The 27445-nt window shown below is 42.6% G+C and overlaps 1 protein-coding gene across 1 annotated transcript; it reads left to right on the top strand.

Annotated features, from left to right (window-relative positions):
- Window positions 1–84: 84 nt before the first annotated feature.
- Window positions 85–27445, top strand: DDB1 (damage specific DNA binding protein 1). Its single transcript, XM_048485514.1, has 27 exons — window positions 85–285; window positions 456–604; window positions 1349–1465; window positions 4596–4817; window positions 6709–6823; window positions 8894–8991; window positions 11297–11455; window positions 12492–12575; window positions 12761–12877; window positions 15220–15322; window positions 15989–16064; window positions 16159–16267; window positions 16419–16597; window positions 16679–16842; window positions 16929–17036; window positions 18031–18238; window positions 19623–19718; window positions 20013–20124; window positions 21221–21344; window positions 21601–21765; window positions 22411–22505; window positions 22643–22813; window positions 23596–23705; window positions 23815–23984; window positions 24254–24356; window positions 26500–26623; window positions 26757–27445. Exons 1-27 carry the CDS (start codon window positions 225–227, stop codon window positions 26838–26840), a joined length of 3423 nt encoding a protein of 1140 aa, XP_048341471.1. The 5' UTR covers window positions 85–224; the 3' UTR covers window positions 26841–27445.

The raw sequence follows: 27445 nt of genomic DNA, 5'->3' as shown, positions 1-27445 counted from the left end.
ATTAAGTCCCTCCGACCAGTAGGGGACGCCATCACACTCGGCACGTTAGCGTCCTCACTGTTACGACCTTTCCTTTCCCATCGTGCCCCACGTGGAGCGGACGCTCTGGTGGCGGGGGATTCTCGCTGGTATCGGAGGCGGCAGTGGCCATCGAGCCCGCTTCTACCCCTTCTTCCTTCCCCCCTTTCCGTTTCTCTTCATCTGTCCTGCTCCCCACAACCATCATGTCGTGCAATTACGTCGTGACGGCACAGAAGCCCACGGCCGTCAACGGTTGCGTCACCGGTAATGACAGAGGGAGGGGCATTCCCGTGATAGGTGGAAGGGGGCCTGCCCGTGGTGGCGGGAGGAGGAGGAGAAGAAGAAGGTGAACGGGGGGGGGGGGGGGTTGGAACTGTAGCTGTGCACACAGTCAGTCCTCTCTGTAGCCCCGAGATGCTCTTTTTCCATCCCAGGTCACTTTACCTCTGCCGAGGACCTGAACTTGCTGATTGCCAAGAACACCCGCCTGGAGATCTACGTGGTCACGGCAGAAGGGTTGCGGCCCGTGAAGGAGGTGGGCATGTATGGCAAAATCGCAGTCATGGAGCTTTTCCGACCCAAGGTGCGTCTCCTCCTCCTCAAAGGATGCACAACATTGCCTTGTACTGTACATCTTGTCCTGGAGGTGGGGGTGGTTGAGCATATGGGGCTCAAGAAGGTTTTTTTCTCCCCCAGACCCAATGTGTGTTTCTTTTTGATGTGCTCCTGAAGTATGAAATGCGAGTTTTTTTGCCTACTGTGTTGTAAGTAGTCCTGTTCCCATGCACATGCTTGGGGTATGTTGAAAAGTAAGGAGGGGTTAGAACCACTGTGGTTGAAAGAAGACTTTAATTTGGCCGTTGTTTGAAAAGAGCTGTTTTCACGACTATTGGATAGGTTGACATAGAATGGTTGTGAGCTGGTGATGCTGATGCTTGGCCATGGACTGGAAATTTTCCTGCTGCCCTTGTGCATTTGTTTGATTTGGTTGCAAGAGTGTGCCTGTGCCTTTATGCCATTCTTTCAAGGAGCTCAAAGCAGTCTAAATCATTTTCTCTACCTCCATTTTATCATCACAACGGCATAATGAAACAAGCTAATCTGAGGAAGAATAATTGGCCCAAGGTCACCCAGAAATCTTTCATGACAAAAATGGACATTTCAACCTGGTCTCTTATCACCTAGTCTGGCACTTTAGCTGCTGCACTGTTTTTTTTTAATTTCACTGTTCTGGATATGTTCTGTTTGAGGCTAGGGAAGCTAAGATAGTTGAGTGGATTTCTTCTGTATGAAATGTTCATGAACTCTTTTTAATTCTATTTTTAAGGGAGAAAGCAAGGATTTGCTCTTCATTCTAACAGCAAAGTATAATGCTTGCATTCTCGAGTATAAACAAAGTGGAGAGAGCATCGATATCATTACCCGTGCCCATGGCAATGTGCAGGTAAGAGGAGGAACTGGCTTGTTTGGATAGAGCCAGTGGTGGGATTCAAATAATTTAACTACCGGTTGTTTACGAGCGCCATTTTAATAACTGGTTCTGCCGAACTGGTGTGAACCTGCTGAATCCCACCACTGGATAGAGCGTGATGTAGGATGACAATGTTGTGATATTTTATTTGTCCTGTTCTGAATATATTATCTGTTATTCAAGTTTTTAAAGAGCTAGTGGTAGAAAACTGAAATTGATGGACAATACATAGTAGCAATGCTTACTTCTGCTGTATTTTATCAATATGTTTGATCAGTTTAGGTAACGGTGTTTTCTGCATGTAAACTTTTGGTTTTTGTTTTTACCTGAGCATTGAGCCTTGGTTTCTGGATATGTGTGTGTTGCTTACTTACTTGATTTGTGTATTGTCCTTCATCTGAGGCATAGCTTGCCAAACATGGTGCTACTCCCCCCCCCCACCACACTTTTTTTATCCTCCCAACAATTCTGTGAGGAAGTGTTTCCTGAGAGATAGTATCTTGTTTGAGGTCTCATGTGAATCATGTATTTATATAATGCATTTTTTACTTTTTATGCTTAGCAGCTGGTTATTGATTATGGTTGCGCAGGTCCTCACATTGTATCTTGTTCATATAGTTTTGTGCTACTTGTGATTTTTCTATGGCCTACTGAAGGTAGATTGCATTGTGTTCAAGCATAAACATGCATTTGTAGTATAATTCAAATGACAATTGTGAAGCTGGACTATGTAATTGATGGCTGTTTGTGGGAAGCTGGTGTTTGTTTTGAGAATGTATATGTATGCAGGGGAGAAGGATTGAGTGAGGCGTGAAGATCTGCTTGTAGGTAAAATAAGGAAAAGCAATTGGTGATTTAGCCCATTTGCAGGTTGGCATCTGCAGAATATCCTTCTCTAATGAACAAAACTGCCATAGTGGAGTATAGGAGAAGATACATTCTGGCAGACATGGGTGTCCAAGGACATGAAAGGCATTATATGTGAAAACTGGTACCTTAAATTGAGCTCAGTAACTGATGGGCAGCCAGTGAATTGCCTGCAATATGGAAGTGGAAGAAGAGTTGATTTTTATGTTCCCTTTTTTCTGTACCATAAGGAATCTCAAAGTGGCTTACAATCACCTTCCCCACAGCAGGCATCTTGTGAGGTAGATGGGGCTGAGAGAGTTCTGTGAGAACTGTGACTGGCCCAAGGTCACCCAGCAGGCAACATGTAGAGGAATGGGGAATCAAACCCAGTTCATCAGATTGGAGTCCACTGCTCTTAACCACTACATCACTCTAGCTCCCAATAATAGCTAAGCTGTGGCATTTTGTAGCAGCTGAAGTTTCCAAATTGATTTTGAGGTGAAACCCATGTACACTGTTTTGCAGTAGTTTAGTCTCATTGTTACTGTGCTGTGGATCCAGGTGGCCAGATCAGCTATATTAAGATAAGGGTGTTTCTTTCAGGCTAGTCTGAGTTGGCAGAAAGCCTTTATAGGAACTGCTGACTTGCTTTTCCGATAATGAAGTTGGGTCCAATATAAATCCAAGGTTCTTATTTGAGTCAACAGAGGCTATCAGAACACTAAAAGTGGGGAGCATAATGTCATTCAAGACCTCTACCTCCACAAACAGTATTACTGGTATTTTTCAGGGTTTAGTGTCAGTTTGTTCACTCTTGGCCAACTTACCACAGCAGCCAAGCAGTTCGTTGTTCAGGATCTCTACACTCAGATGTAGGTCATCAATTAAAGCTAGCCAATGCTGTCTCTGTGCTATATCCTAGCCTAGCCTGAAGCTACATTATAAAAGGGACTAGAGCAGATGAGTAATCCAAGAACACCTGGAGTTGGTCCTCTACTGCTTCCTCAATCACTTTGCCAAAAAACGGCAGGTCGGAGACTGGGAAATAATTGACTACATCATATTCCTGTAGGAATGTTTTTTTTAAGTAGTGGAAGTACCATCTGTTTGAGTGTTGAGGAAAGGTGCCCTGAGTTTGTGACTTATTCATAGTAAGTACTACGGGTTTGTGGATGTGGCCCTTACATGATTTTAGCAGCCAGGATGGGCAAGGATCCAGAGTTAAAGTAGTGGCCTTCACCAATCACAGGATCTTGTCGACATCTATCAGGAAACTGGGCAGATGATTCTTGAATAGGTCAAGTGGTATATTGATCCTGTTTATGGTGTGTCTGTGTTACAACGGATGTCCAGGTCAGAATGTATTCTCAATATTTTATCAGGCAAAACTTGACATAGGTATCACAACTGGCTCTCCCTGATACAATAATGGTCCAGATTTTGCTGTCAACAAGCTATCTTGAACAATTAGGATGGTTGGTTGTGGTAGGTTTTCCAGGCTGTGTGGCCGTGGTCTGGTGGATCTTGTTCCTAATGTTTCGCCTGCATCTGTGGCTGGCATCTTCAGAGGTGTATCACAGAGGGAAGTCTGTTCCTTCTGTGATACAGTTCTGAAGATGCCAGCCACAGGTGCAGGCGAAACGTTAGGAACAAGATCCACCAGACCACGGCCACACAGCCCGGAAAACCCACCACAACCAGTAGAATCCGGCCGTGAAAGCCTTCGACAATTAGGATGGTTGTGAGCTAGCTGATCCCTGTAGTAGCAAAGTAGTAACATTTCTTTGTCACTGGGACCACCTGTTCATCCAATGGACTCAGTATAATGTAATCTATTGGGTAGAGTACAAGTTCACCACCAGTGTCATTCCAGACATTTCCTAGCCCCCTTCAGGTCACCCAGCTCTGTAGTAAAGGGGGGGACGGACTGGTTTATGCCCCGAATCAGAAGTGGTCATAGAACAGCAACCTTATTGGTAGCTTCAAGTAGTTTCATGTTCCACTGAAGCCTCAACTGAGTATGTGTTTAGGCTCCTAGACCACACCAAAAAGTGCTCACGAATCTAGTTGGATTCATGAATCTTTGTGGGTGGACCACTATAACTGGACCACCTCTCATGCAGGGGCTTGGAGCCACCTTTACCTTTTTTATAAATGAACTCCTGCACTGTACCTCGTATAGCTAAATCTTATTTAATAGCAATTGTGTAACTTTTTTGTGTGTGAAACAAAGAATTTTTTTGCTGCTTTGTAGGATCGTATTGGTCGCCCCTCAGAAACAGGTATAATTGGCATCATTGACCCTGAATGTAGGATGATTGGATTGCGGCTCTATGATGGCCTCTTCAAGGTTATTCCTTTGGAGCGGGAAAATAAGGAATTAAAGGCATTTAACATCCGTCTGGAAGAGCTGCAGGTCATCGATGTCAAGTTCCTGTATGGGTGCCAGGCCCCAACCATCTGCTTTGTTTATCAGGTACCCATGTTGGAAAGGAAGATTCTGGGCAGAGATGGTAGTGATGCTTAGTCTTATTCTGTGTTGTTGTTTGAATCAGTTAGACCTTTATGCTTTGAATGACTGCTTTATCACTGGTCCTAATATCTTGGTGTCTGCATTGTTCAAAGCACTGTCATAAGCAGCAAGCATCACTTCTTCACGCTACTATTGTTGAGGTCACGATAGACCTCAACAATGCTGATAGATTCTCCTCTACCCTGAAAAGTATTGCTTTTGTGACAGTGCTGCTTTAAACATTTTGGACCATGATACATTTTCCCTATGTGGACTCAATTCAATATGTTGTCATTGAGGTAGTTCATATTAGTTTAGATAAGTGTAATAATGTGCAAGAATTGTATATTTGCAACTGCTGAACTCTAATGATAACTTTTAAAATATATCTCAGTTTCAATTGGGCTGTTGGCAAAGGAGTGCTCCTTTAGGTATTGACCAAGAATTTAGTTAAAATATGAACAAATGCCTAGATCTCACATCTCCAATTCAGATGAAGTGTCGGTGGGTGCCTAGGCCATAGTTCTCTCATTTCATGGATTATTAATAAGGATTCAGGTTTGAACAGATCCAAGTTGTGCATGTTATGAAAGAAAATGAGCATACCATTCTTGCATAAGTAGTAAGGATTGTTAACTTCCAATGAACTATTTAACTGAACCCTAACCAATTTTTCCATTTAGTAAAGCGAAAAATGAATTTTATCTGCTTTGTTAAGATGTTTTGATATTTTATGAATTCACGGAACTAGGGTAAGATTTTCATGTATTCTTATCACCACAGGAAGTATTTCAAGTCCATGTGACTTGAATTCACATATTACTTAGCATGTGCATTTACTGAGCAGAATCAGGTAACTTGGTAATTGTAGTTTTCTTGATACTGGTCTTCAAAGCATACTTTATTGAAAGGGATCCAGTCAAACCTGTTTTTTTTATTTTTTACCCATTGCTTTGACTTTTTCTGCACTGTTCCTTACCTTAGAATCAGTCAGCAAGGGTCTGTTTTGTTCTGAGCTGCAATCTTGAAGTCAGACTGTTAACCTCAGAATATTAACTGAGGGGGAGGGGAGAGACTTTCAACTATTTCAGAAGGCAGGTTGTTGCTTGAGAGATACAAGTCTAAAGCTCCCTCAAGTATGTGTAATCAGTTGTATGCTTCTTTGTATCTAGGTCAGTATAGTTTTCATTTCACTTTAGAATGTGGATTGAATCTACACATTGTTAAAGTACTTAAACCAGAAAATTGGTGCCCCCCCCCCCCCACACACACACATACTTTGTTAACAAAAATTACATCAGCAGAAAAGATCCTGCCTATCTAGAGTTTGGTTGGAATTGGGTAATCTCACTTCTGGGTCTTCAAGTTTACCCATCCATTTTACTGTGAAATGGAAACCTATTCCTTAGATGTTGAAATAAATTAACTTTCAAGTTGCATATATTCCAAGCTGCCATTAACTGCAGTAGTTCAAGAATCTTGCTGACAAGGATCAGGTTATTTTTTATTTGCTGTTTTGTGGAACAAAGACATCTGTGAGGGTCTTTCAATTATTTAAGTTGATAAACAACAGCCCAGAACAAGCTTTGCTAGTAATTAACTTTAGCAGCTATAGTGGTTTGAGAAGGAGGAGAGGGAAAAGTAGGTATACAAGTTGAGAGAACAGTTGTTCTGTGGATTAAACCGTCTGGATCATTTTCAGCTTCAAAAATACCAGAGGTCTTCAAGTAGAGGAAAAATTATTTAACATTTTCTCAGGCTGGCACTCCCTCATCAGCCTTATATTTCATCATGCAGACGATTGTGGAACTGCTCACTGTCCATGCCAGTGATCTTGTTGCTTCCCGCTTTCTAGGATCCTCAGGGCCGGCATGTAAAGACTTACGAAGTGTCTTTGCGTGAGAAGGAGTTTAACAAGGGACCCTGGAAACAAGAGAATGTAGAGGCTGAAGCCTCTATGGTCATTGCAGGTTAGTTTTAGCTCATAGCTACTGGAGCTCCGTAGATATAAAAAAGCTGTAGCTGTATTTCCTTATTGAGCAGGCTTGCTGCCCTTATCTCTGTGTTGTCTATATCCTTTTCTGCAGTGATGTTGCAGCATCTGCTGCTGCTTTTTCTGTGGGTGCCACTGACATTGCAGATCACTGTCTTTTCTGCTCTTGAGTTCTCCATGTGTATTAGCTTTACTTCTTTCTTGGTAACTGGCCGTATGTCTTTCTCCTGTTAGCTAACTGTTTGAATCCTAGTCAATTATTGCTGGGTACTGATTAATATTTGCCAGCTACCAAGAGGTAAAAAACAACAGTTGGTTTTTGGTACAGTCACCACAGGGTAAAATACAGTGGATAAGTCCTGGCACCCCAAGTTCCTTTTTGTTGCTTCTATGACACCATTATGCTTCAGCTGTTATGACATAGTAAACTTATAGCAGTCTGCTCAAATGAGCGTGAAGGAGGTTTTCACAGGTAATATTATGCAGCAGTTGACTTGCCTCTTGTTCTGCTTTGAGTCTGGCTCCAGGATGCTGCACTGTGGGGTTTTTCCCCCTTTCTTATTTAACAAGGGCTCCTGCATTTTTAGGTTAAAAATGGAAGAGAGGAACTGAGCCTTGTGTGTAACTGAGTCAGTATTGCCCTGTGTTAAACAAAGGGCAACCTCAGGTCAGCAGAGCGCACAGATGATATTTCCCTTGCAGCCTTAATGCATCTGCAACAATTCTGCATGAACACACTGCACGCTATATCCTGCCCTCTCTTTATCAAGAGACAGTTCCTCTGTGTGCCTGACTCAAAACAGGCAGGCCATTTGCAAGACCACTTCTGTAATTCCAAATGTGCCAGCACTTACAGTGAATTGTCACCTTTAGATGCTCACTTCGAGCAGATTAGAAAGATCCTATAAGAGTAAATCCTATAAGAGTAATAGCCCAATCCACAGTTGTCAGGTGGGTAGGGATGGCACTGCTCTGGCACCACCTTGCCCTCCCCAGAGGGCTTTCCCATGGTATGGGAAGCCCTAAAAAGTTTTTTAAAAGGCAGAAATCCCCCATAGTGTGGAATAAAGATACCCTGTTTTCCTGAATATAAGACATCCCCTGAAAATAAGACATAGTAGAGGTTTTGCTGAAGTGTGAAATATAAGGCATCCCCCAAAAGTAAGAGTTTTTGTTTGGAAGCATGCCCTATGAACAGAACACAGGAAAAATAAGACATCCCCTGAAAATAAGACATAGCACATCTTTGGGTGCAAAAATTAATATAAGACACTGTCTTATTTTTGGGGAAACATGGTATGCCCCAACTACACCAGCATAGTGTTTTGTGCTGGCAGGGCTGGGTGACAGGGCCAGCTTCTGGGTTGGGCGCTGTGGAGCCACATGGTGCCTGACTGCCCAGGTAAGTTACCGCTCTGCTGGTCCATTTGCCCCTTGTGTCTGTGGAAAGGGCCCTTCCGCCAGTGCAGGGGTGCATTGGCTCCAGAGAGGGATTTGCTCCCCACTCCCCCAATTGAGCTGCCTGTTGGTTTGTGTTTTGAAGGAGGGATTTGGGTTCACTGGTAGCTTTGTGAAAGCCCTACAAATTGTGCAATTTATTTTTTCTAGCCTTTTAAAAATCTAGGATAATGACTTCTATCCAAAAGAAATGACTGCTGCAGGATAAGATTGTGCTGTAAATGAGATGAGAAATCAAAGATTTGCTTGTTTTTCTAAATGAGGATGGAAAGAGCAATATCATTCTATGTAGTCTGACATATGGTCCTGTTCACTTTTTAAAATTCCTTTGTTTCGTGTGTTTTACTTTTCTCAGTTTTCAGTGCACATTCACTCTCCTCAAAAGCTGCATAATTTCTCTGGAAACAAGACTTTTTTGGGGGAAAACTCAGGTGTGATTAACTGAGCTTCAAAAAACAGCTAGGCTGGAGTTTAAATATAAATAAATACCCAGTTATGAGGACATCTGTACAAAACCTGGATGGAGGATGTTGATTCTTTGTGTGTGTGTGTTCTGAAACATTATTTTCTTTCAAAATATTTCTTACAGTGCCTGAGCCTTTTGGTGGAGCTATCATCATAGGACAAGAATCCATTACCTACCACAATGGGGATAAATACCTGGCGATAGCCCCACCGATCATCAAGGTACAAGCATGCTTTCCTCTCAGAGTTGTTTCTGTTTAAACCTGGGAATGTCATCCACTATTTGATGTAAACTGATACTTTTTCAAACATTTCTGTCTGTTTTGGAAGATGCCCACTTTTTGGGATTTCTGTAGATGGGAACATTTAGCAAGTGATACCCTTAATTTGAGGGCGAAAAAAACGACAACCCTGACTCTGTGAAACTTGACTGTCACTCTTTAAATCAGTTGTTTGCCTTTAGTGAAATCAGGGTGTAGCCAAGTTGATTAATGGTTTGCTGTTATTATGTCATCACATTAATTCTGTGATTGGCTCCAATCACCGAGGAATCAAAAAGAAGGCCAGACTGGGGCGCGGAATGGTACTGATTTAATACTAAGGAAATCAATGTCTGTGCTGTTTTGGGGAAAAAGGTTCACAAAATGGTGTTTCCAGGGGTAAGGTGGAGGACAAGTACATTTTTTTTTAAAGACACAACATGACAGAGCTGAGAGTGTTGCCATGACCCCAGGATCTATATCAATTCCAGCACAACCCATCAATCAGGCAGCAGCTTGTAGATGATGGCTGCTATGTTTTCCAAGTATAGAAGGAGCTAACTAGCATAGGTTGATTCCAGCATACCTCCCTGATATTAGCCTGCCCTGCTTGTCTGCAGTGCACAATACGGGAGGTAACAAAGGGAACACAGCCTCGCTCTTGCTGTGGGGTAGGTTGTGGTGTGACTAATAGGAGCCCTAGGACAACACAATCCAGAGGGCCATTCAGAAGCAGGCTCAAATCCCCCTACAATCATGTTTTCTCTTGTCAAGTTGTATGCACAGTGAAGGACCCAGGGCGCTTCCAAACACATTACCCAAATTGCCTCTGCTGCTCACTTGTCGCAGACAACCATGACAGAATGCTCAAGGCTACTCCTGGGCAAGATCAGGGAAAGATCATGAGCCTTTGCCATACACGGGAGATGCAGATGGTAGAGAAGCAGCCAGAGAACAGACAACTGCACAGCAGGCATAAATGGAAGATTTGTGAGCATCAAGGCATGCTGCTGACACTACTGTGTACTCTACTGCTGCAAGCATTATGCTGTTAACACCCTAGGCCAGTGATGGGAATTGTAGTCCATAACATCTGGAGTGCCAAAGGTTCGCCACCACTGGCCTAGGCCATTTAAAAAACTGCCTGCTGCTCCTGCTCTGTGTCCTTCCATCTTCTAGTGTAAGGTTATATTACCACAGGCAGTGGCGTAGTGCCAAGGGGGTTGGGGGGCATGCGACACACCGGGCGTGGCTGGGGTGTTCTGGGGGGTAGGGGTGGCAGGGGCACAGGATACACACGTGCCCCAGGCGCAGTTCCCCCTTGCTGCAGCCCTGACCACAGGCAAGACTTTCTCTCCTGTGGCTCCTAATTACAGAACCCTTTCCTTACGTCAGTCTACCTGTTGTCTGCTTCTGAGTTTCCAGGACCCTGCAAAGCTGTTTTTTTGGTTCTGGATAGTGATCGTTTGATTTCCAGTAGCTGCTGTTCTTTGACTGGCATTTGCTGCAGACATTTTAGTGATGTGGGTTTTCATTTTAAGTCATCTTTATTATGTTTTATAGCAGATTGTAAGCCATCTCAAATTCTAGTTATATAATTATGTAATGTAAATATAAATATTTAAATTAAAGTCTGTCAGTCGTGCAGTATACATGAAGCTCTTTCATGCTGTTACAGAATTGATTTTGAGACATTTTGGTAAGCATTGTTGCTAACAGAATGATGTAACTGCTATTACAACATAGTAGCATATAGAGAAACACAACGAATATTTGCAGGAACAGGTAATGATAGACTGAAAAATAGCACTACATAATACTTTTTATTAGGACTCACCAGATTACAGAGAGGTCTGTCTCAAATGCAGAGTCAGTGCTACATTAAAAATACTCAGCAGCTGTGGTCACAGAAGTGCCAAAACAGAGGCTTTGACGAGTACCAGGTTGTTACTCATGCACGAGGACATTATGACTGGCAAAACACACACTTAGATCAATGTCAGCAAGAATACTTATACCAAAGAGGCTAAAGGGTAAATACTGACACTGACAGAACAAAATAGTTTAATCCCACAGAGACTCTTTTACTGCCAATCAATAATGAAATGTTGTATTTCCTGCCTCCTTTAAAATCTCAAATGAATTTTGGGGTCCATTACCCCATTTTATAGGTTAAAAATATTCAAAGCTTACAGAGAGGTCAGTTCAATGTAATTTTCATTTTGCTTCTCAGAAGAGTTCTGAATAATGCCTTTTCTGTGAAACAGCAAAGTACAATCGTGTGCCACAACCGGGTTGATCCAAATGGGTCTCGCTACCTTCTGGGGGACATGGAAGGCCGCCTCTTCATGCTGCTGTTGGAAAAAGAGGAGCTGATGGATGGTGGCATCAGCCTGAAGGACTTGCGTGTGGAACTGCTCGGAGAGGTATTCTTTCTCCTATCTTTGGGACATTTGCTGACAATACTCATTGGAAAGGGCCAATGGGAAGCTGAAGGCATGGAAATTGTCCACTGGGGGAGTGCAAAACAAACGAACTCAGATTTGTCTTGGTTCTCCTGTCATATTGAAAACATTAACCAATTTAATAGATTTTACTTTTGTTTTCAGTGGAAAGCACTGTGGCAAAACCTTTCCTCTTTCACATATCAGCAGGAGGATTTCCTTCTGTGAGTACTCCCGAGGCAGAATCCCTGCCTTATTTCAGAAGGTTCTCACCCCAGTTGACTTTCACCCGCCACTGTATATAGCCTGTTCCCTAATGGGATACTTGACACTGTTACTCCTCTCCTCACGTGATTGTCCCAGTCTCCCATTCTTGGATCTCACTAATAGACACTTTCGGTTATTTAGCTCTCTTGAAGGGTCCCTTTGTATTCCAGGGTTACTCTCACTTCTGTGTACTCCAATTCTTTTTTCAGATAAATTTATCTCCTCCCCTTCCTGGTGTAGAATGATATAGAATGATTCTTGATATAGAATGTTGTTAGCCACTCGGAGCTTGACTTGTTGGGAAGAGTGGGATAAAATCAAACAAAGTATATGAGTGGTAGGTTGCCTGTTTTTTCCCCTGTTGTGGCCATTAGCAGTATTGGGCAAAGGTTTGCATCCAAATAGTGTATTTAAATCCTTTCATGCTTTTGTCTGAGATTTGAGACATCGATGTGCCAGAAATTGATCTTCATCGTAAAGAACATAGATCATTCTTCATCATGTATCTCGCTCTTATCATGTTCAGTTTACAGAACTGTGACGTTTATTTGATTCTGTTTACAATGTATTCAAAACATTTATTTTGTGCCATTCTATGCAAGAGCTTGGAAAATGAGAATAGCTTGCCCCCAGGAGATTTTGGTAATCAAGTGATGTCTTGAACATAAGTTTTCCTTTCCCAGCCCAAGTTCCTAATTACCATCCTGCGCTGACACGAGGCTTTCTCTTCTTGTCCTTTATCCACAACTAGACATCCATTGCAGAATGTCTGACTTACCTAGACAATGGGGTTGTGTTCGTTGGCTCTCGGCTGGGCGATTCCCAACTTGTAAAGGTAAAGAACAGTCTGCAGTATGCTCGTTAACTCTGAAGCCATGGCCATTCGCTAATCTGTTTTCTGCAAGCTGATATTTTAAATGGCCTAAGTATTTTTGGCAGCCTCACGTGTTTAATGTTTTTTCCCTGTGTTTTTTCTGTAATTTTTCCTCAAAGGCTTATTCCTCTTTCTTTCATTCCTAGCTCAATGTGGACAGTAATGAACAAGGCTCATACGTGGTGGCCATGGAGACCTTTACCAACCTCGGCCCCATCGTGGATATGTGCGTGGTAGATCTTGAGAGACAGGGCCAAGGGCAGGTAAACTTGGTCCTTCCTTCCGTATTCATGGAATGTGTTTGCATGCATTTAGTTTTTGTAGTACTGTTCCTTGAAAGAGTTGTATAGCTGTCCTTCATAACAACCCTTCAAGCAATCTAGACTGAGACAGTAACTGGCTCATGGTAATCCAGTGACCTTCATGGCTGATTGTAGCACTTCAATCATCTTATTCCCCTTGCTGTGTATGATGAAAAATCTGAGGTGTTTCAGAGAATTTTCAGTTGGAGAAAGGCTGTTTTGCCTAACTTGGCTCTTGTGTGTGACTATTGGACCTTTTTTTGGAAAAATCTTGCTTTCCCACAGGGTTGGGAGAATGGGGTTGTAGGGTATCATCTGCAAGCATTTCATTTCCCTGCCTCTAAGTGTGTGGAAAACATTTGCCATCTTCAAGAACGTCATTAGATTTATTTAATGTCATCCACTTTGACAAACAGTTACACATTTACAAAAATGTCATCATTAAGATTGTAAAAATCTGATACGTAGCTCCCAAAATTCAATTCACCACCACCATACACAATTTCTTCTATTAGGCAATATTCCTTTTAAGCCTTCTTGTTTTCCTACACTCTCACAAGTTATTACATCCAATTCAAAACTTCATTTTTTACAGATTCTAAAGGAAAGTTTTTAATTTCAGAAATCAATAAATGTAGACCAACCTTGCACAAAAAGCTTCTGATAATTGTTGTTTTTATTTTCTTGTTTTAACATAGAAAATCTATTCATAATGCTTACTTCATCCTCAGTCAGAAGTTGGCATAATGTATTGCTTCCAGTTTTTGACTAACAGCATGTAATATATTGCAATGTAATAGTTGTGGGATATAACCTGTTGCAGTAAAAGAGGCCATGTCTTAAATCCTGGAAGCCAGGTTGAGAGCATTTGGGTAAAAATTGAGGAGAGAAACAACAGTGATCTCATTGTGGGGGTCAATCGCACACACGCGCCAGACTAAAGAACTGGATGGTGCTTTCCTAGAATAGATTACCAAAGTTTCACAAAGGAGAGTAGTAGTGGTAGTAGTAATGTGAGATTTTAGTCATCCTGATATTTGTTGGGAGTCAAACTCTGCCAAGACTACAAGGTCCAACAAATTCCTTGCAGACAGTTTCATGGGGCAGAAGGTAGAAGAGGCAACATGAGGACAACAATTAAAAATGCTTTTTTGGTTATGTCTGTAGCAGAAAGAAGAAAAGGGACATGATAGGATCACTGCTTGAAGAAGATGGCAAAATAGCAGGCATGCTCACAAGAAAAGATTATTTAGCTGTGGGAGTTGATATATAGTTACAGTGAATTAATTGTTAAACTTTAACATTAGAGTCTCTGGCAAAAGATTGCATCACAGAATCAAGACAATTTCTCCCATCAGTCTGAAACCAGTGGCATATCTGCCCAGGTATCAGGGGTACACCCTGTCCCCAGGCATCACTAATCTGGTCACATGGGGGGGTGCAAAATTGACCCCCCATGTGACTAGGTCCAGTGTGAAGATGATGCGGCAGTAGGAAGTCCTGCTGCTTTGCCGTCTTCGGGTTCCCTTGGCCTTGCCCACATCGTCATGGACATGGGTGGGGCCAAGGACGCTGCCCCCACCCCCCGCAGCCCGGCTTCTGCCCTCCCTTCTGGGAATAGCAGAAGAGATTGCCATCCTCCAAGAGGTGCTTTTATAAGCACTGAGGCCAGTGGCGGAGCTTGGGGGCAGGCCCTCCCCCAAGCCCCGCCCCCGGCCTCAGTGTTTATAAAAGCACCTCTCAGAGGATGGAAGAAGGCAGTCTCTTCTCTCCCCAGAAGGGAGGGCAGAAGCTGGGCTGCCGGGCTTCAGGAGCCCGAGGGAAGGGGGATGTGGTTCAGGGGCGAAACCCCACCCCCAGGTGCAGTGTGGTGGCGCTCCATTTCCCCCTATACGCCCCTGTCTGAAACCTTTCACAGGGATGGGAGATAAGGTAGCCTAATTTCAGAAAAATCTAGTGTAAAATAGTTATTCCAGCATGATGTAGTGGTTAAGAATCTCTCTGTATTGTAGTAATTTATATTTTTGAACAAGATGCTTTTTTAATTAAGTGGATTATCTATAATCAGTTCTCCATTGAGTTAAGTGAACTATTCAGATCATGAATTCTGGTGGGTTTTTATGCCTATTAAAGGTTAATAAAAATAAAGATAAAGAATTCTGGTGGTTTTATTGACAAGGTTTTTAATTTTCAGATACTGGAATCTTGTTTTAACTGATATCCCCAATTTGAATGCAAAAATATTTCTAGATATCTGTTACCTTCTTGAAGAGAGTGCTAATGGTTGTTTGCACTTTCCATAGCTGGTTACATGCTCCGGTGCCTATAAAGAGGGTTCTCTGAGGATCATCCGGAATGGAATTGGAATTCATGAACATGCCAGCATTGATCTTCCAGGGATTAAAGGTCTGCCTGCCATATTTTTGTCTCTGTCTTCAGTGGCATTAATGTATGTTGAAAGCAGCTTGGGTTTCAATCCACTTGCCAAGATTGTCTTGTATGGAATTTTGTGAGTGAGCTTTTTCCACTTTAAAATGAGATTTTAGCTCTCATGCTTGTCTAGAAAACTAAAGGCCGTGTTACATAAAGGTTTAGACATCACTGGAAGTTGTACAAGTTTTCCCTAGCAATTCACATAGTATTTCAACATCAACTAAAAAACTAGGGAGTCAGTACAAGTATGGATCAGTACAACATTTGATATTTTTTTTCAGTTCTTCCAACCTTTACAGCCAATTTGTTTTTCCCATTGCTATACTTTCCTCTTTCTTTCCCTTCGGTCATTGTGTTCTTTACTCAGTGAAAGTTATATATTATTTGAAAATCCAACTTTGGGAATCAGAATTACTTAAACAGAATATCTGGGCATGTTCTTATTTATTTGTGTAACTTATTCTGTGAATTTGAGAATTTTTAGTACGGCGTGTATTGTCTCCAGGGCCCCTGAAAGAAAAGGAATGAGGGAGTTCATTTTTTGTGGATACTTTAGGGATTTTTTTATGGATCTGGATTTTGGAGGATGTTTCTTGCCTAAACATTCTGTTACTTTTGTTTTGTTTTTTTGCTGTACAGGATTGTGGCCTCTGAGATCAGATTCCCACCGTGAAACCGATAACACTTTAGTGCTGTCCTTTGTGGGCCAGACCAGGTAGGAGGACAGCAGTCACTTATCAAATTGCATGTGATCCTGAAAACTACATGGTTTGTTAGGGTAACTGATACCGTCTTTATGTATTCTGTAGGGTTTTGATGTTGAATGGGGAGGAAGTAGAAGAAACTGAACTGACAGGATTTGTGGATGATCAACAAACTTTCTTCTGTGGCAATGTGGCCCATCAGCAATTAATCCAGGTAAGAAATGAATCTGGAGTAAAAGGAGACCTGGGAAGTATGGTATCTTGTCGGGACTGAAGTACAGCAAGTCTGGCACATGTAGACAGATGTTCAAAGAACAAGTTCCCTTTGAGTGAAGAGGAAATACCAGCTTGTGTTCTCTCTGTAGATCACATCTGCCTCAGTGCGCCTCGTCAGTCAGGAGCCCAAGGCCCTTGTCAGCGAGTGGAAAGAACCCAATGGGAAGAACATCAGCGTGGCTTCTTGTAACAGCTGTCAGGTGGTGGTGGCTGTGGGGAGAGTGCTGTACTATCTAGAGATCCACCCTCGGGAACTGAAGCAGATAAGGTGCGTAAGCCCCCTGCTGTGGGACATCTTGGGGCAAGTCATGTGCCTTTCAGTAATACTGACATGTTTCTTCCTTGTCAGTTGCACAGAGATGGAACATGAGGTGGCCTGCCTGGACATCACTCCTTTGGGGGACACCAGTGGCATGTCCCCTCTGTGTGCCATTGGCCTCTGGACTGACATTTCAGCCCACATTCTTAAGCTGCCCTCATTTGACCTGCTACACAAGGAGATGTTGGGAGGAGGTATGCTTGCTCGCATATGTTCCGTGTTGAGAAGGCTGAATATCGTTAGGGGCGATGTTGACTAATTTTTTTCCTCCTCCCTTCAGAGATTATTCCACGATCCATTCTGATGACCACCTTTGAGAGTAGCCATTACCTTCTGTGTGCCCTGGGGGATGGGGCACTCTTCTATTTTGGGCTGAATATTGAGACAGGTGAGCTATAGTTTCCTTTTATTCTCCATACCGGGCTTGCTGAGAACCAATAAGCATTTGGGCATTTTTGATCGTTCCCAACAAAATCAGGATATGTTGGACTTATTCTAACCAATAATTTTGTATATATAAAGAGGCTGTTACCCCCCATGTCTCTTTGTGGTGCCTCTTGAATGAGAAGGTTTTGCACTGGAGAGTGAGCCAATATGGAAATCATGTTGTTTTTCAGCTGTTTTCAGGTAGCACATAAGCACTGGTAGCTCTGTAATCAATTCCCATTCCTGCTTTTTCTTGTTGGCTTGTGAGTGGGATGGGAATGGGTAGGAAAACCATCCCTAGTTCTCTGGCTACCTGATGTAGTGGGATTGTATATGGTGCAGTCGCCCAGTAATGAGTGGACCAGACAACATCTGAATGCCTGGGCTAAGGGTACCTTAGAGTCTAGAGTGACATGTTTATGGAGGGACAGTTGATTTTTTTCACCATATATACAGTTCCGGCATCTTCCGGAAGCTGATTTAAGTGAGTTGACTAATTCAGGATGAGTAGGGTGTGATCATGCAAAGTCAGAGTCCCTGTAATAGTCCTATCTGTCCTGGGCATCAGCCAACAAGACAGTAAAGCCTTATTGTCTGCTTGCAAAAGATAAATAAAACCACTTGGAAGTCCAATAATTCATTCTTATCCAAAAGTGATATTCAGTAGGCATTTTTCTGTAAAACCTGCTTTACATTAAAAAATCCACTAGAGAGCACTGTTGGGTACACATGGCTGGCTTCTCTTCAGGTTGTTTTGCTTGTTTCTGAAACTGGAGCTGTGTCATTCAAAACTCAAAACATACTGTTATTTTTTGGACAATGGCCTCATGTGTAGCACATCAAAGACTCCACTCAGAATCCCATTTTATTTTAAGATGGAGGCCCTTATCTAGGCTAGCATGGAAGGTTTCAGATCAACCCAGGTAACCCCTGATGTTTTTACTTTTCCACACCAGGTTTGCTGAGTGACCGTAAGAAAGTAACTTTGGGGACCCAGCCCACTGTTCTAAGGACGTTTCGTTCCCTTTCCACCACCAATGTATTTGCTTGCTCTGACCGCCCAACTGTGATTTACAGCAGCAATCACAAACTAGTTTTCTCTAATGTTAATCTTAAGGAGGTGAACTACATGTGTCCTCTCAACTCAGATGGATATCCTGACAGGTGAGCGTATTTTGTTGCTCCTCTTTGATTTCCTTGCTGTTGATAGAGCATAGCAGCTTCTACCTCTGCTGTTCTTTTCATGTAGGAGCTTCCATTTTCTTGTGAAATGTCATAGTGTTGTGAGCTTAGATAACACATTCTGACTTCTGGAAATGAACCTAGGCAGTCTGTCAGCCCATGTAGAAGTGACAAGAAGCTATTTACTTACAAGGCCAGTATCAAAACGATAGCTGCAAAACATAATATTCTGAGGAGAAACTGTATATCACTGGCTTTCTTCTCTGGTTCCTCTGATAAATTGGTCCTGTTCATGTTGAAGGAATACTTGGCAAGGAGGGGCGGAAGGTCTCCACACTGCCAGCCTAAATCATCTTCAGAAAACCATTGTCAGAAGCAGAATGCATCCCTTTCTCATTTGTTCTGCCTCTACATAGGAAGTATTCTTCCTGCTACATTCCTTCCCCCATAAGATACAAAATTATTCAGAAACTATTACTCTCCATTCTGAGATAGGTGGTTTGCATTTTTATGATGTAGCATCCTATACCTTACCCAAACTCAGTAAAGCTGAAGTCCAAGATTATGTTGAGTGATCCTGGCACTCACGGTGAACCTCTAAGTTAATGGATGATGGCCAGTCATGAGGATAAAACAAAGCAGCCATTGTTTCTGGTATTTAATTCCACAATGAGACTGATTGTTCAGAAACTTTTTTTCCTTAAGAGCAGGAAGAATATGATATGGAGAATAATTGTTGTACGGGAGTCAAAAGACAGTTTTCTGAAAGACAGTTTAGACTGGCAGTGAGGAGGTCCTTTCTCAAGTGACTGATCCTCAAAGCAGAAACTTTGTCAGGCGATGATAGGAAGCTAAAAAGGATTCTTTTTAGAGAGGAGCTGGAGGAGACTGACCGGAGCAAGCAGACGGATTAGAGCAAATAGACTGATTGGAGCAACTAGCTATGTCATAAACACAAACACCACACTCTTTGTAGTAAGTAATCCTTCTATCATGCGCAGGCTGGTTTGTAATGTCAGCACATGGATTCTCTTTCACAACCATACACAGAAGTATCTTCCACTCCTGGTGCTGTAAATATCTCTATGCAACTGTGTCCTCATAGAGAATCCCTCCTCTGCAAGACATGATACTTGTTCAGAATATACATCTGTTTCTGCTTATCTGTTGCTTGCATTTTTACTTATATCCAGCATAGTATATGGAGTAAGCAAGATATTAATGCCTTTCTTGACCTGTGTGTTCCTCTCATTGCTTTAGTTATATGGGTAGGAATTTTGGAGGTAGAAGACATTGTATGAGGAGGGTTGATGGGGGGAGATTTCCTTTCTTTCTTTGAAATATTTGTTTGTCCTTATTTTTATAGCCTGGCTTTGGCCAATAACAGCACTTTGACAATCGGCACCATTGATGAGATTCAGAAGCTGCATATCCGCACTGTCCCTCTGTATGAGTCACCCAGGTGAGCTGAGCACAAACCTGTTACTGTCTTGTCATCAGGCCAATCACAGTGCCATAGGTTAACTGGAGATATATATTATCCACATTATCTCTGGAAGCCTCCTCTTCCTTTTGCCTTTTCTAGTGCTTGGAAAGTGGTAGATCGGTCTCTTACTTAGGAGCTCTTGCAGGAGAGGACTTGGGATGAGAAATATTCTCTTGAAACTCTTTTTGAAACTCATTTACTGAAAAGCCACTGGTGTGAGTCTAGTTCACTGTCTTGGTACTTACCTGTGTGTATGTTTTTGCTGTTCAGGAAAATCTGCTATCAGGAAGTATCTCAGTGTTTTGGAGTGCTCTCCAGTCGCATTGAAGTTCAGGATTCCAGCGGAGGTACCACTGCACTGAGGCCCAGTGCAAGCACCCAGGTGAAAGGAAACCCCTTGAATTTATATGGATTTGGGGTGCTGTACAAGCAGTAACATGGCTCCTGCAACTGTGATTTCCCTATGATTGACCATTATTAGGGAACTAGACTCTTCCAACTCTTGTCTGATGTTGTGATCCTTAGGTGCAGAATGTGTGGTTCTCCTGCCTTAGGATGAGATAACTGTCACTCCATGGTGGTCTTCAGTCTAGCCACACTGTGGAGACCCTCAATTACTGAAATTCCTGTTCCCTTCATTTTCTAGGGCTCATAAACTTCTCCATCTCCTATTATGAGGAGATTCTAGGTTCATTTTGCCATTTGTCTCTTCTATGCTGTGTTCCAAATGTCTCTTCAATAAACAGTCACTAAGAAACCTAGCAGTACTGATCTGTTTCTTAATTGTGCCATAGCCAACATATTCTTCCCAAATCCTAGTTACATCGGATTTGTATATAGGTATTTTATGGACGAAATGATGAAGAAGAAGAAGAAGAGTTTGGATTTATATCTCCCTTTTCTCTCCTGTAGGAGACTCAAAGGGGCTTACAATCTCCTTGCCCTTCCCCCCTCACAACAAACACCCTGTGAGGTGGGTGGGGCTGAGAGAGCTCCGAAAAGCTGTGACTAGCCCAAGGTCACCCAGCTGGTGTGTATGGGAGTGCACAGGCTAATCTGAATTCCCCAGATAAGCCTCCACAGCTCAAGCGGCAGAGCGGGGAATCAAACCCGGTTCCTCCAGATTAGAATTCACCTGCTCTTAACCACTACGCCACTGCTGCTCCTTTTAGAAACTTTTAAGGACTGGTCTTTGACCGTAATGATAAAATTCTATTCATTCTGTTCTTCCCAAATCCGTTCCATTGTTTCCTTTTCCTCAATCTCAATATGGAATTAATGTTTATGAACTTGGCAAATACTGGTCTTATACAAATGTTCTTGTTCCTTTGGTATTTGGAGGACATATAATGGAGTGGCCCCATTCAGTGGGGCTTGATTATTTCCTCCCCCTGGACGTGTATTTCCTGTTTACTTTCTTGCCCTTCTTGGTACCTTCAGGACCCATTGAAGGAATAACCTTTCTCTTCATGTTCCAGGCTCTTTCCAGCAGTGTGAGCTCCAGCAAGTTATTCTCAAGCAGCACAGCTCCACATGAGACATCTTTTGGTGAAGAGGTAGAGGTGCACAACCTGCTCATTATAGATCAGCACACATTTGAAGGTGCAACTCTTTGGGCTGCGTTTTGCTTCTTATGGGAGGCACTGAAGGGTGGAAGATAGATTGGGGGGGAGGGGGAAGGGGCATATATGTTGGCATGGAGACCCATGAATTGTAAACATGTGTTGTAGGGTGGCCTCTGTTCTGTTATTTGTGGTTGCTGCACATTTAACTCTTCGGCACGTTGGAAAATATCCTTTGCAGAGTTCTGAATAGTTTCTCTCTTTTTTTTGCCCCTCTGTTTTTTTTTTGCCCTTAGTGCTTCATGCTCACCAGTTTCTGCAGAATGAGTATGCACTAAGCCTGGTCTCTTGCAAACTGGGTAAAGATCCCAACACTTATTTTATTGTGGGCACCGCCATGGTTTATCCCGATGAAGCTGAACCCAAGCAAGGCCGGATTGTGGTGTTTCATTATTCTGATGGTAAGAGTGGGAAATGTGAAATCCAGTTCCACATGTTTATTTCTTGTACTAACAGCTTGCCTTTCTCACTGAGATGCTAAGCATATTACAAAATGAGAACAAATAAAGGAATAAAGAAAACAGTATAAGGTATATCACAGACAATACACCAACTGGAAACCAAAAATTATAAATGGATGCAGTACAAACAGTATAATTCTACAGCAAGTGCTGCAAATGACTCAACTCTGTGTCCTTTTTGAAAAGGCCATCCTGAACATTCAAAAATAGAGCAGTGCAAACAACAGTAATGCCTCCTCTGGCAGGCAGATCTGTGGTCATCATTAACATTGCAGTTTTTGCTTCCTTTAAAGTCATAATTTTTTCTGAGCACTGTTGTGTACTCATGAGATAGGATTGCTCCAAGTCTCCTCTGCTCTAAAAGCCTCAGCATGTTAAGAACTGCCTTATATCAGCTGCAGAGCAGAAAAAGAAGCATATAGGGAAGATTATGTCACAGTTTTCCTAAATGGCACACATTTGTTGCAACTTGTCCTCAATCCCAAGGGCACTTCTAACCTGCCTCTGGTCACCCTTGCTTCCTGCTTCACGAAGAATGTGGAGTGTGTGTATTTTCAAAGTTTGTTGTATTGATGTGTATTCTAGGCAAATTGCAGAGCTTGGCTGAGAAAGAAGTGAAGGGAGCTGTTTATTCCATGGTGGAATTCAATGGAAAACTTCTAGCGAGCATAAATAGCACGGTAAGGCTTCCAGAAGCTTCTCCACTGGTGTTCTGCAGAGCTGACGTGATTAGCACACTGGGTGAAAGTGTGAGTATTTTGGATGCACTGGTGTTATAGTCTGTTTTGTCTTGGACCTTATAAGTCTCTCCCACCAGGTGCGGCTGTATGAGTGGACAGCAGAGAAAGAGCTTCGCACAGAATGCAATCATTATAACAATATCATGGCACTCTACGTAAAGACAAAGGGCGACTTCATCTTAGTTGGAGATCTGATGCGCTCTGTCCTTTTGCTTGCTTACAAGCCCATGGAAGGCAACTTTGAAGAGGTATCAGTGCGTTTACCTTAACTGATGCTTCAGTTTGGGGTGCTTGATGGGAATATAGAACTGGGGTTTTTTTTTCTTGTTTTCTAATCAGTCTTGACTTTTAGTGCAGAAATAACATTCTGTACAGCATATTATCATATGACACAGTAAAGGTACACCTGTAAATGTCTTATTAAACCCTCTTTAGGGACCATCCTACCTTTAGTAGCGTGAAGGTGACTGTCTGAGGCTGCAAATTTTGTATGCCATTAAAGGATAGTGAACTGTCAGTTGTTTTATTTATAAGTCATACTTTAGAGATGGGAGAACTATTTATATTTTCCACTTCAGGTACCAAATGTCTCAGGCATGTTCACCTTTATACTACATTAAAGCCAATTTGGATTCTGGGCTTGGATACAAATGGCATCATCATGGAGAAGGGAATGATGTTCTGGATTAATTAACATTGTAGTGTGATCATTCTTGAATTTTCTGAGATGAATAATCTAGCAAGCTTTACAGTTGCCTAGACATCTTACTCTTCTGCTCAAGACAATAGACTCTTAACTATGCAGAGACGGAACCATAGCACAAGATGTACATGAGTGCTTTTAAAAAACAACAACATGTGATTCTTTTCTATCAGGTCTGTCATTCTGCCTCTTTCGTAATTAGTTATCTTTCTGAATGAGAGAGATCCCAAAGCAGAACTGGAGCACAGAAATACAAAGGCTCTTGCAGTGAGAACCTCCAGATAGATTGGTGCATTCTATTATAGGGCTATTTATCCTCCATTTCAGATTGCTCGAGACTTTAATCCAAATTGGATGAGTGCGGTAGAGATTTTGGATGATGACAACTTCCTGGGGGCAGAGAATGCATTTAACTTGTTTGTGTGTCAGAAGGACAGGTAAGTTTCTTCCATAAGACAGAGTAGACACAAGACATCCACAACAGAATGGAGCAGTGGGAGAGAATTATCTCCATTTTTTTTGCCCACTAGACTTTCTGTGTTGCAGTGCGGCCACAACTGATGAGGAACGCCAGCATCTTCAGGAGTTGGGGCTGTTCCATCTGGGCGAGTTTGTCAACGTCTTTTGTCATGGGTCCCTGGTCATGCAGAATCTGGGTGAAACATCCACACCAACACAGGGCTCGGTGCTCTTTGGCACAGTCAATGGAATGATTGGTAAGACTTCTGCCATCTTTCCTTGAAACAGGCTTGCCACTGCTTGTGAGTATGAAAATATGCCAGGGGTTAAGGGGGCGCTGTTAACCTGGAGGTGGTGGAAAAGCAAAGGAGCTTGAGCAGCAGATTCTGGGAGGAACATGTGGATGGAAAACCTTGTCTCTCAGTGCACCCTGAGGTACAATAGCATCTTCCAAGACTGGCAATAGCAAACTCTTAAATGGTAGCAGTTGAACATTGCTTGAAACAGTTCTGCTTATCTTTTGTAGGATTGGTGACTTCACTGTCAGAAAGCTGGTATAACCTCCTGCTTGATCTTCAGAACAGACTCAATAAAGTCATCAAAAGTGTGGGAAAAATTGAACATTCCTTATATCCTTTCCCTTCCTAGTGTCATCTAGTTTAACATATTGGAATGCTTTAAAACACTAAGCATGGTGCAGAGATATTTTTGAAGAGACCGGTTACTTTCCTTCAGATTTGTACACAGAGCTGAGGGTAGAGATTAAAATTCTAAATGAGTTGTGCATTTCACATTTCAGCCAGAGAAATACACTGCATGAGAAATTGAAAGGTCTACCACTGATACTAAAAATGACTAAGACAGGATATGAACAGAAAGTCACACTTTTGTCCATGCTAAATGAAATTTAAAGGATTTTTCATAATCCAAGGAAAATTAGACCATGTTTAAAAATCCATGAAAGATATACCAGGAACTGAATTATACATTTGAATACAATATCATCAGTTTAAATCCGATAATGTCAATTAAAATAAGAATGATCTACAGGGAGATTATAAAAATCTAAGAACTGACTCCTGCAGGGCTTTGATGGGCCAAAAGTGTCCAGGAAAAATATTGATGAGTGACTTGGCAGAGAAGACCAAAAGCTAAGTAAACCACTCAAGACACAAGAGTATCTGCAGTTCGGAAAAAAGGAGCCTTTACCCATATTGTAAAGCAGAGATATCAAGAAAGGCAAGGGTGAAATAGGAATCTTATGGAATTTTAAAAGGGCTAACACATTTTATTTTAGCATAAATTTTCATGGACTTCAGCTCACTTTCTCAGATCTGATGAAATGGATTCTAGTGCACAAAAATTTATGCTAGACTAAAATTACGTTTGGCTTTAATGTGCCATAAGATTCCTGTTTACTGCAGTAGATGAGCACAAAAATTCCTCTGGGATTTTGCATGTTGCTTCATAAACTCGGCTCACTTTATCCAAAGTGTTCTGCATTAAAAGTGTACTTCAGCACTCAGGCCAGACTTTCCACTTGTGCTTGAACTCTTGCACAAGCGAAAAACACAAGTGGAAGAAGTATGGTAGCCACTTGCACTATCAGACTTACTCTATCCCTACTTGTGTTTCTGCTTGCACAAGATCTAGTGCAACCAGTTTCTGGATACTATTATGGGGAGGGAGGAAAGCGTTCAGTTTATGTCTCTGCTTGTGCATCACTAGATCCAGGCCAACATGTATAACACACATGTAAAGTGTTACTGCCTCTCATCCCTTTGTGCAGGAAATCAATTTTGCATCTTCCCAAAAGAGCAAAAACACTCAGTGTGTACCTGCTTAAGACAGGATAGGGGAAACGTTTTGAAAAAGCCATCCCAGGGTGGCAGTTCCCTTGAAAACAGTGCCATCACAGGACATTTTCAAGTGTATTTCCATAATTGTTCATTATGTTTCTTTGCAGCATGCTCTGGGGAGGTGACAGAAAGGGCTGTTACATGGTACATTACACCTGGAACTAGACTTTCCTGTGCAGTGTTATTCCATATCTCCCAATTATCAACTCTGAACTCAACTCTTGTTTCAGAACAATGCAGTTACTCTGTATGTCTTCTTTCTGATAGACCAGTGATGGCGAACCTTTTCAAGATCGAGTGCCCAAATTGCAACCCAAAACCCACTTATGTCTCCCAAAGTGCCAACACGGCAATTTAACCTGAATAACCCCCTCGAGCAGGGGCCAGCCTGCTGTAGCCTCCAGCAAGTTCCACATGCGCCGCTCTGCGCCTCTCTAGCATCTCTGCCCACCCCCACCCCCACCTCCCCTCAGGCACCAGGCCCACCAGCCGAGTTGTCCCTGCTCACTGAGGTGCATGCACATCAAGTCCAGGGGCCCAGGCCAGCCTAGATATGTGTGTGTGTGGGAGGGGTGATTTCCCCCCCACATGATGAACTCTGTGTATGCGTGCCCACAGAGAGGGCTCTGAGTGCCACCTCTGGCACCCGTGCCATGGGTTCGCCACCACTGTGATAGACCATTCCTGTTATTTATCTGCTGCCTAGTAAAATGGACATAAAGATGCCACTCCTGCCCTTAAAAATCTACAGCCTAATTTTATAGATGGGTGAATGAATGTTGTTAAAGTGCTGTCATGTTTTGGAAGTTGGTGGTACTGTTGCATGTGGAAGATATGAGATTCATTGGATCTTGAGAGGGAAATCTAAGGCTGGTGTAGTTATAAGGTTTGTTTCCTTGACTCTTAATTGCACTTGGAGATCATTTCATACAGAACGCAAGACAGAGCTAGCCACTGGGTTCATTGATGGAGACTTGATTGAAAGCTTTCTAGACATCAGTCGACCCAAAATGCAGGAGGTGGTGGCTAACTTACAGGTAAGTTGGGAAAAGTAGTTCTTTAGGAGAAGATTTTGAGGCAAGCCCTTCTCAAGACAAGCAACTAAGAAGAAGGGCACAACTCTCATCAGTGTTTTCTGCAGAGTGACTGCTTCTCATTTTCCTGTTTCAGATCGATGACGGCAGTGGGATGAAAAGGGAGGCCACAGTGGATGATTTGATCAAGATTGTGGAGGAACTCACCCGTATCCACTAGCTGGATGAGGAGATTTTCCCTAGCACCTTCCTCCATGTCAGCCTATGGAATCTTTCCCACTTGCTGCTGGGGTCCCCTAGCTAGTTGCACTAGAGGCCATAGCGATGTGCCTAGGTGAAAGTGGGGGATCTGAACTGAGCCATCTCACAAGGGACTTGTGGATGCAGTGATGGCCACTGATGTCGTTACCTTCTGCTTGGACTCACCAATCCTATGGCTCTCATCTGCCAACCCAGTCCTGTTCCTTGTAACAGCCAGAAGTTGGCAAAGGTGCATCCCTTACCTAGACTCTTCCCACAACTCATTCACTGTTGTCTTTCAGTATCTTTGTTTGGATTTTTTCTCCTTGTGTTTGAAGTGGAAGTCTTTTTTTCCTCTTCTGTTTGGATGAGGTGTGGCTAGATGGCTGTGTCTGCTGTGGGGGAGACGGTAAATGGTGCCTGCTCAGGCTTATTGGAGGTGCCTGTCTGGGTGAGGAACCCAAGTGGGTGGAAGGCCTTTCTATCCCCAGGCCTTGCTGCCCATTCAGGAAGAAGGGACTCCAAAATGATTTTTTCTGTTTGTTGGTTTTGGAATTTTACCAAATAAAGTAGTCCAAGAGAAAA

This window comes from Sphaerodactylus townsendi, linkage group LG02 (genome assembly GCF_021028975.2).
Source record: "Sphaerodactylus townsendi isolate TG3544 linkage group LG02, MPM_Stown_v2.3, whole genome shotgun sequence".
Lineage (NCBI taxonomy): Eukaryota > Metazoa > Chordata > Lepidosauria > Squamata > Sphaerodactylidae > Sphaerodactylus > Sphaerodactylus townsendi.
Note: the sequence above shows the minus strand (reverse complement) of the source record. Positions and strands in the feature narration are given on the sequence as shown.

Bases quoted from the DNA above. Each gene is read 5' to 3' on its own strand.
- DDB1 (XM_048485514.1), top strand. From the start codon at position 225: ATGTCGTGCAATTACGTCGTGACGGCACAGAAGCCCACGGCCGTCAAC. The intron at 12,878-15,219 runs GTAAACTTGGTC...CACTTTCCATAG, and splicing joins AGAGACAGGGCCAAGGGCAG to CTGGTTACATGCTCCGGTGC. The intron at 22,506-22,642 runs GTAAGGCTTCCA...CTCTCCCACCAG, and splicing joins TAGCGAGCATAAATAGCACG to GTGCGGCTGTATGAGTGGAC.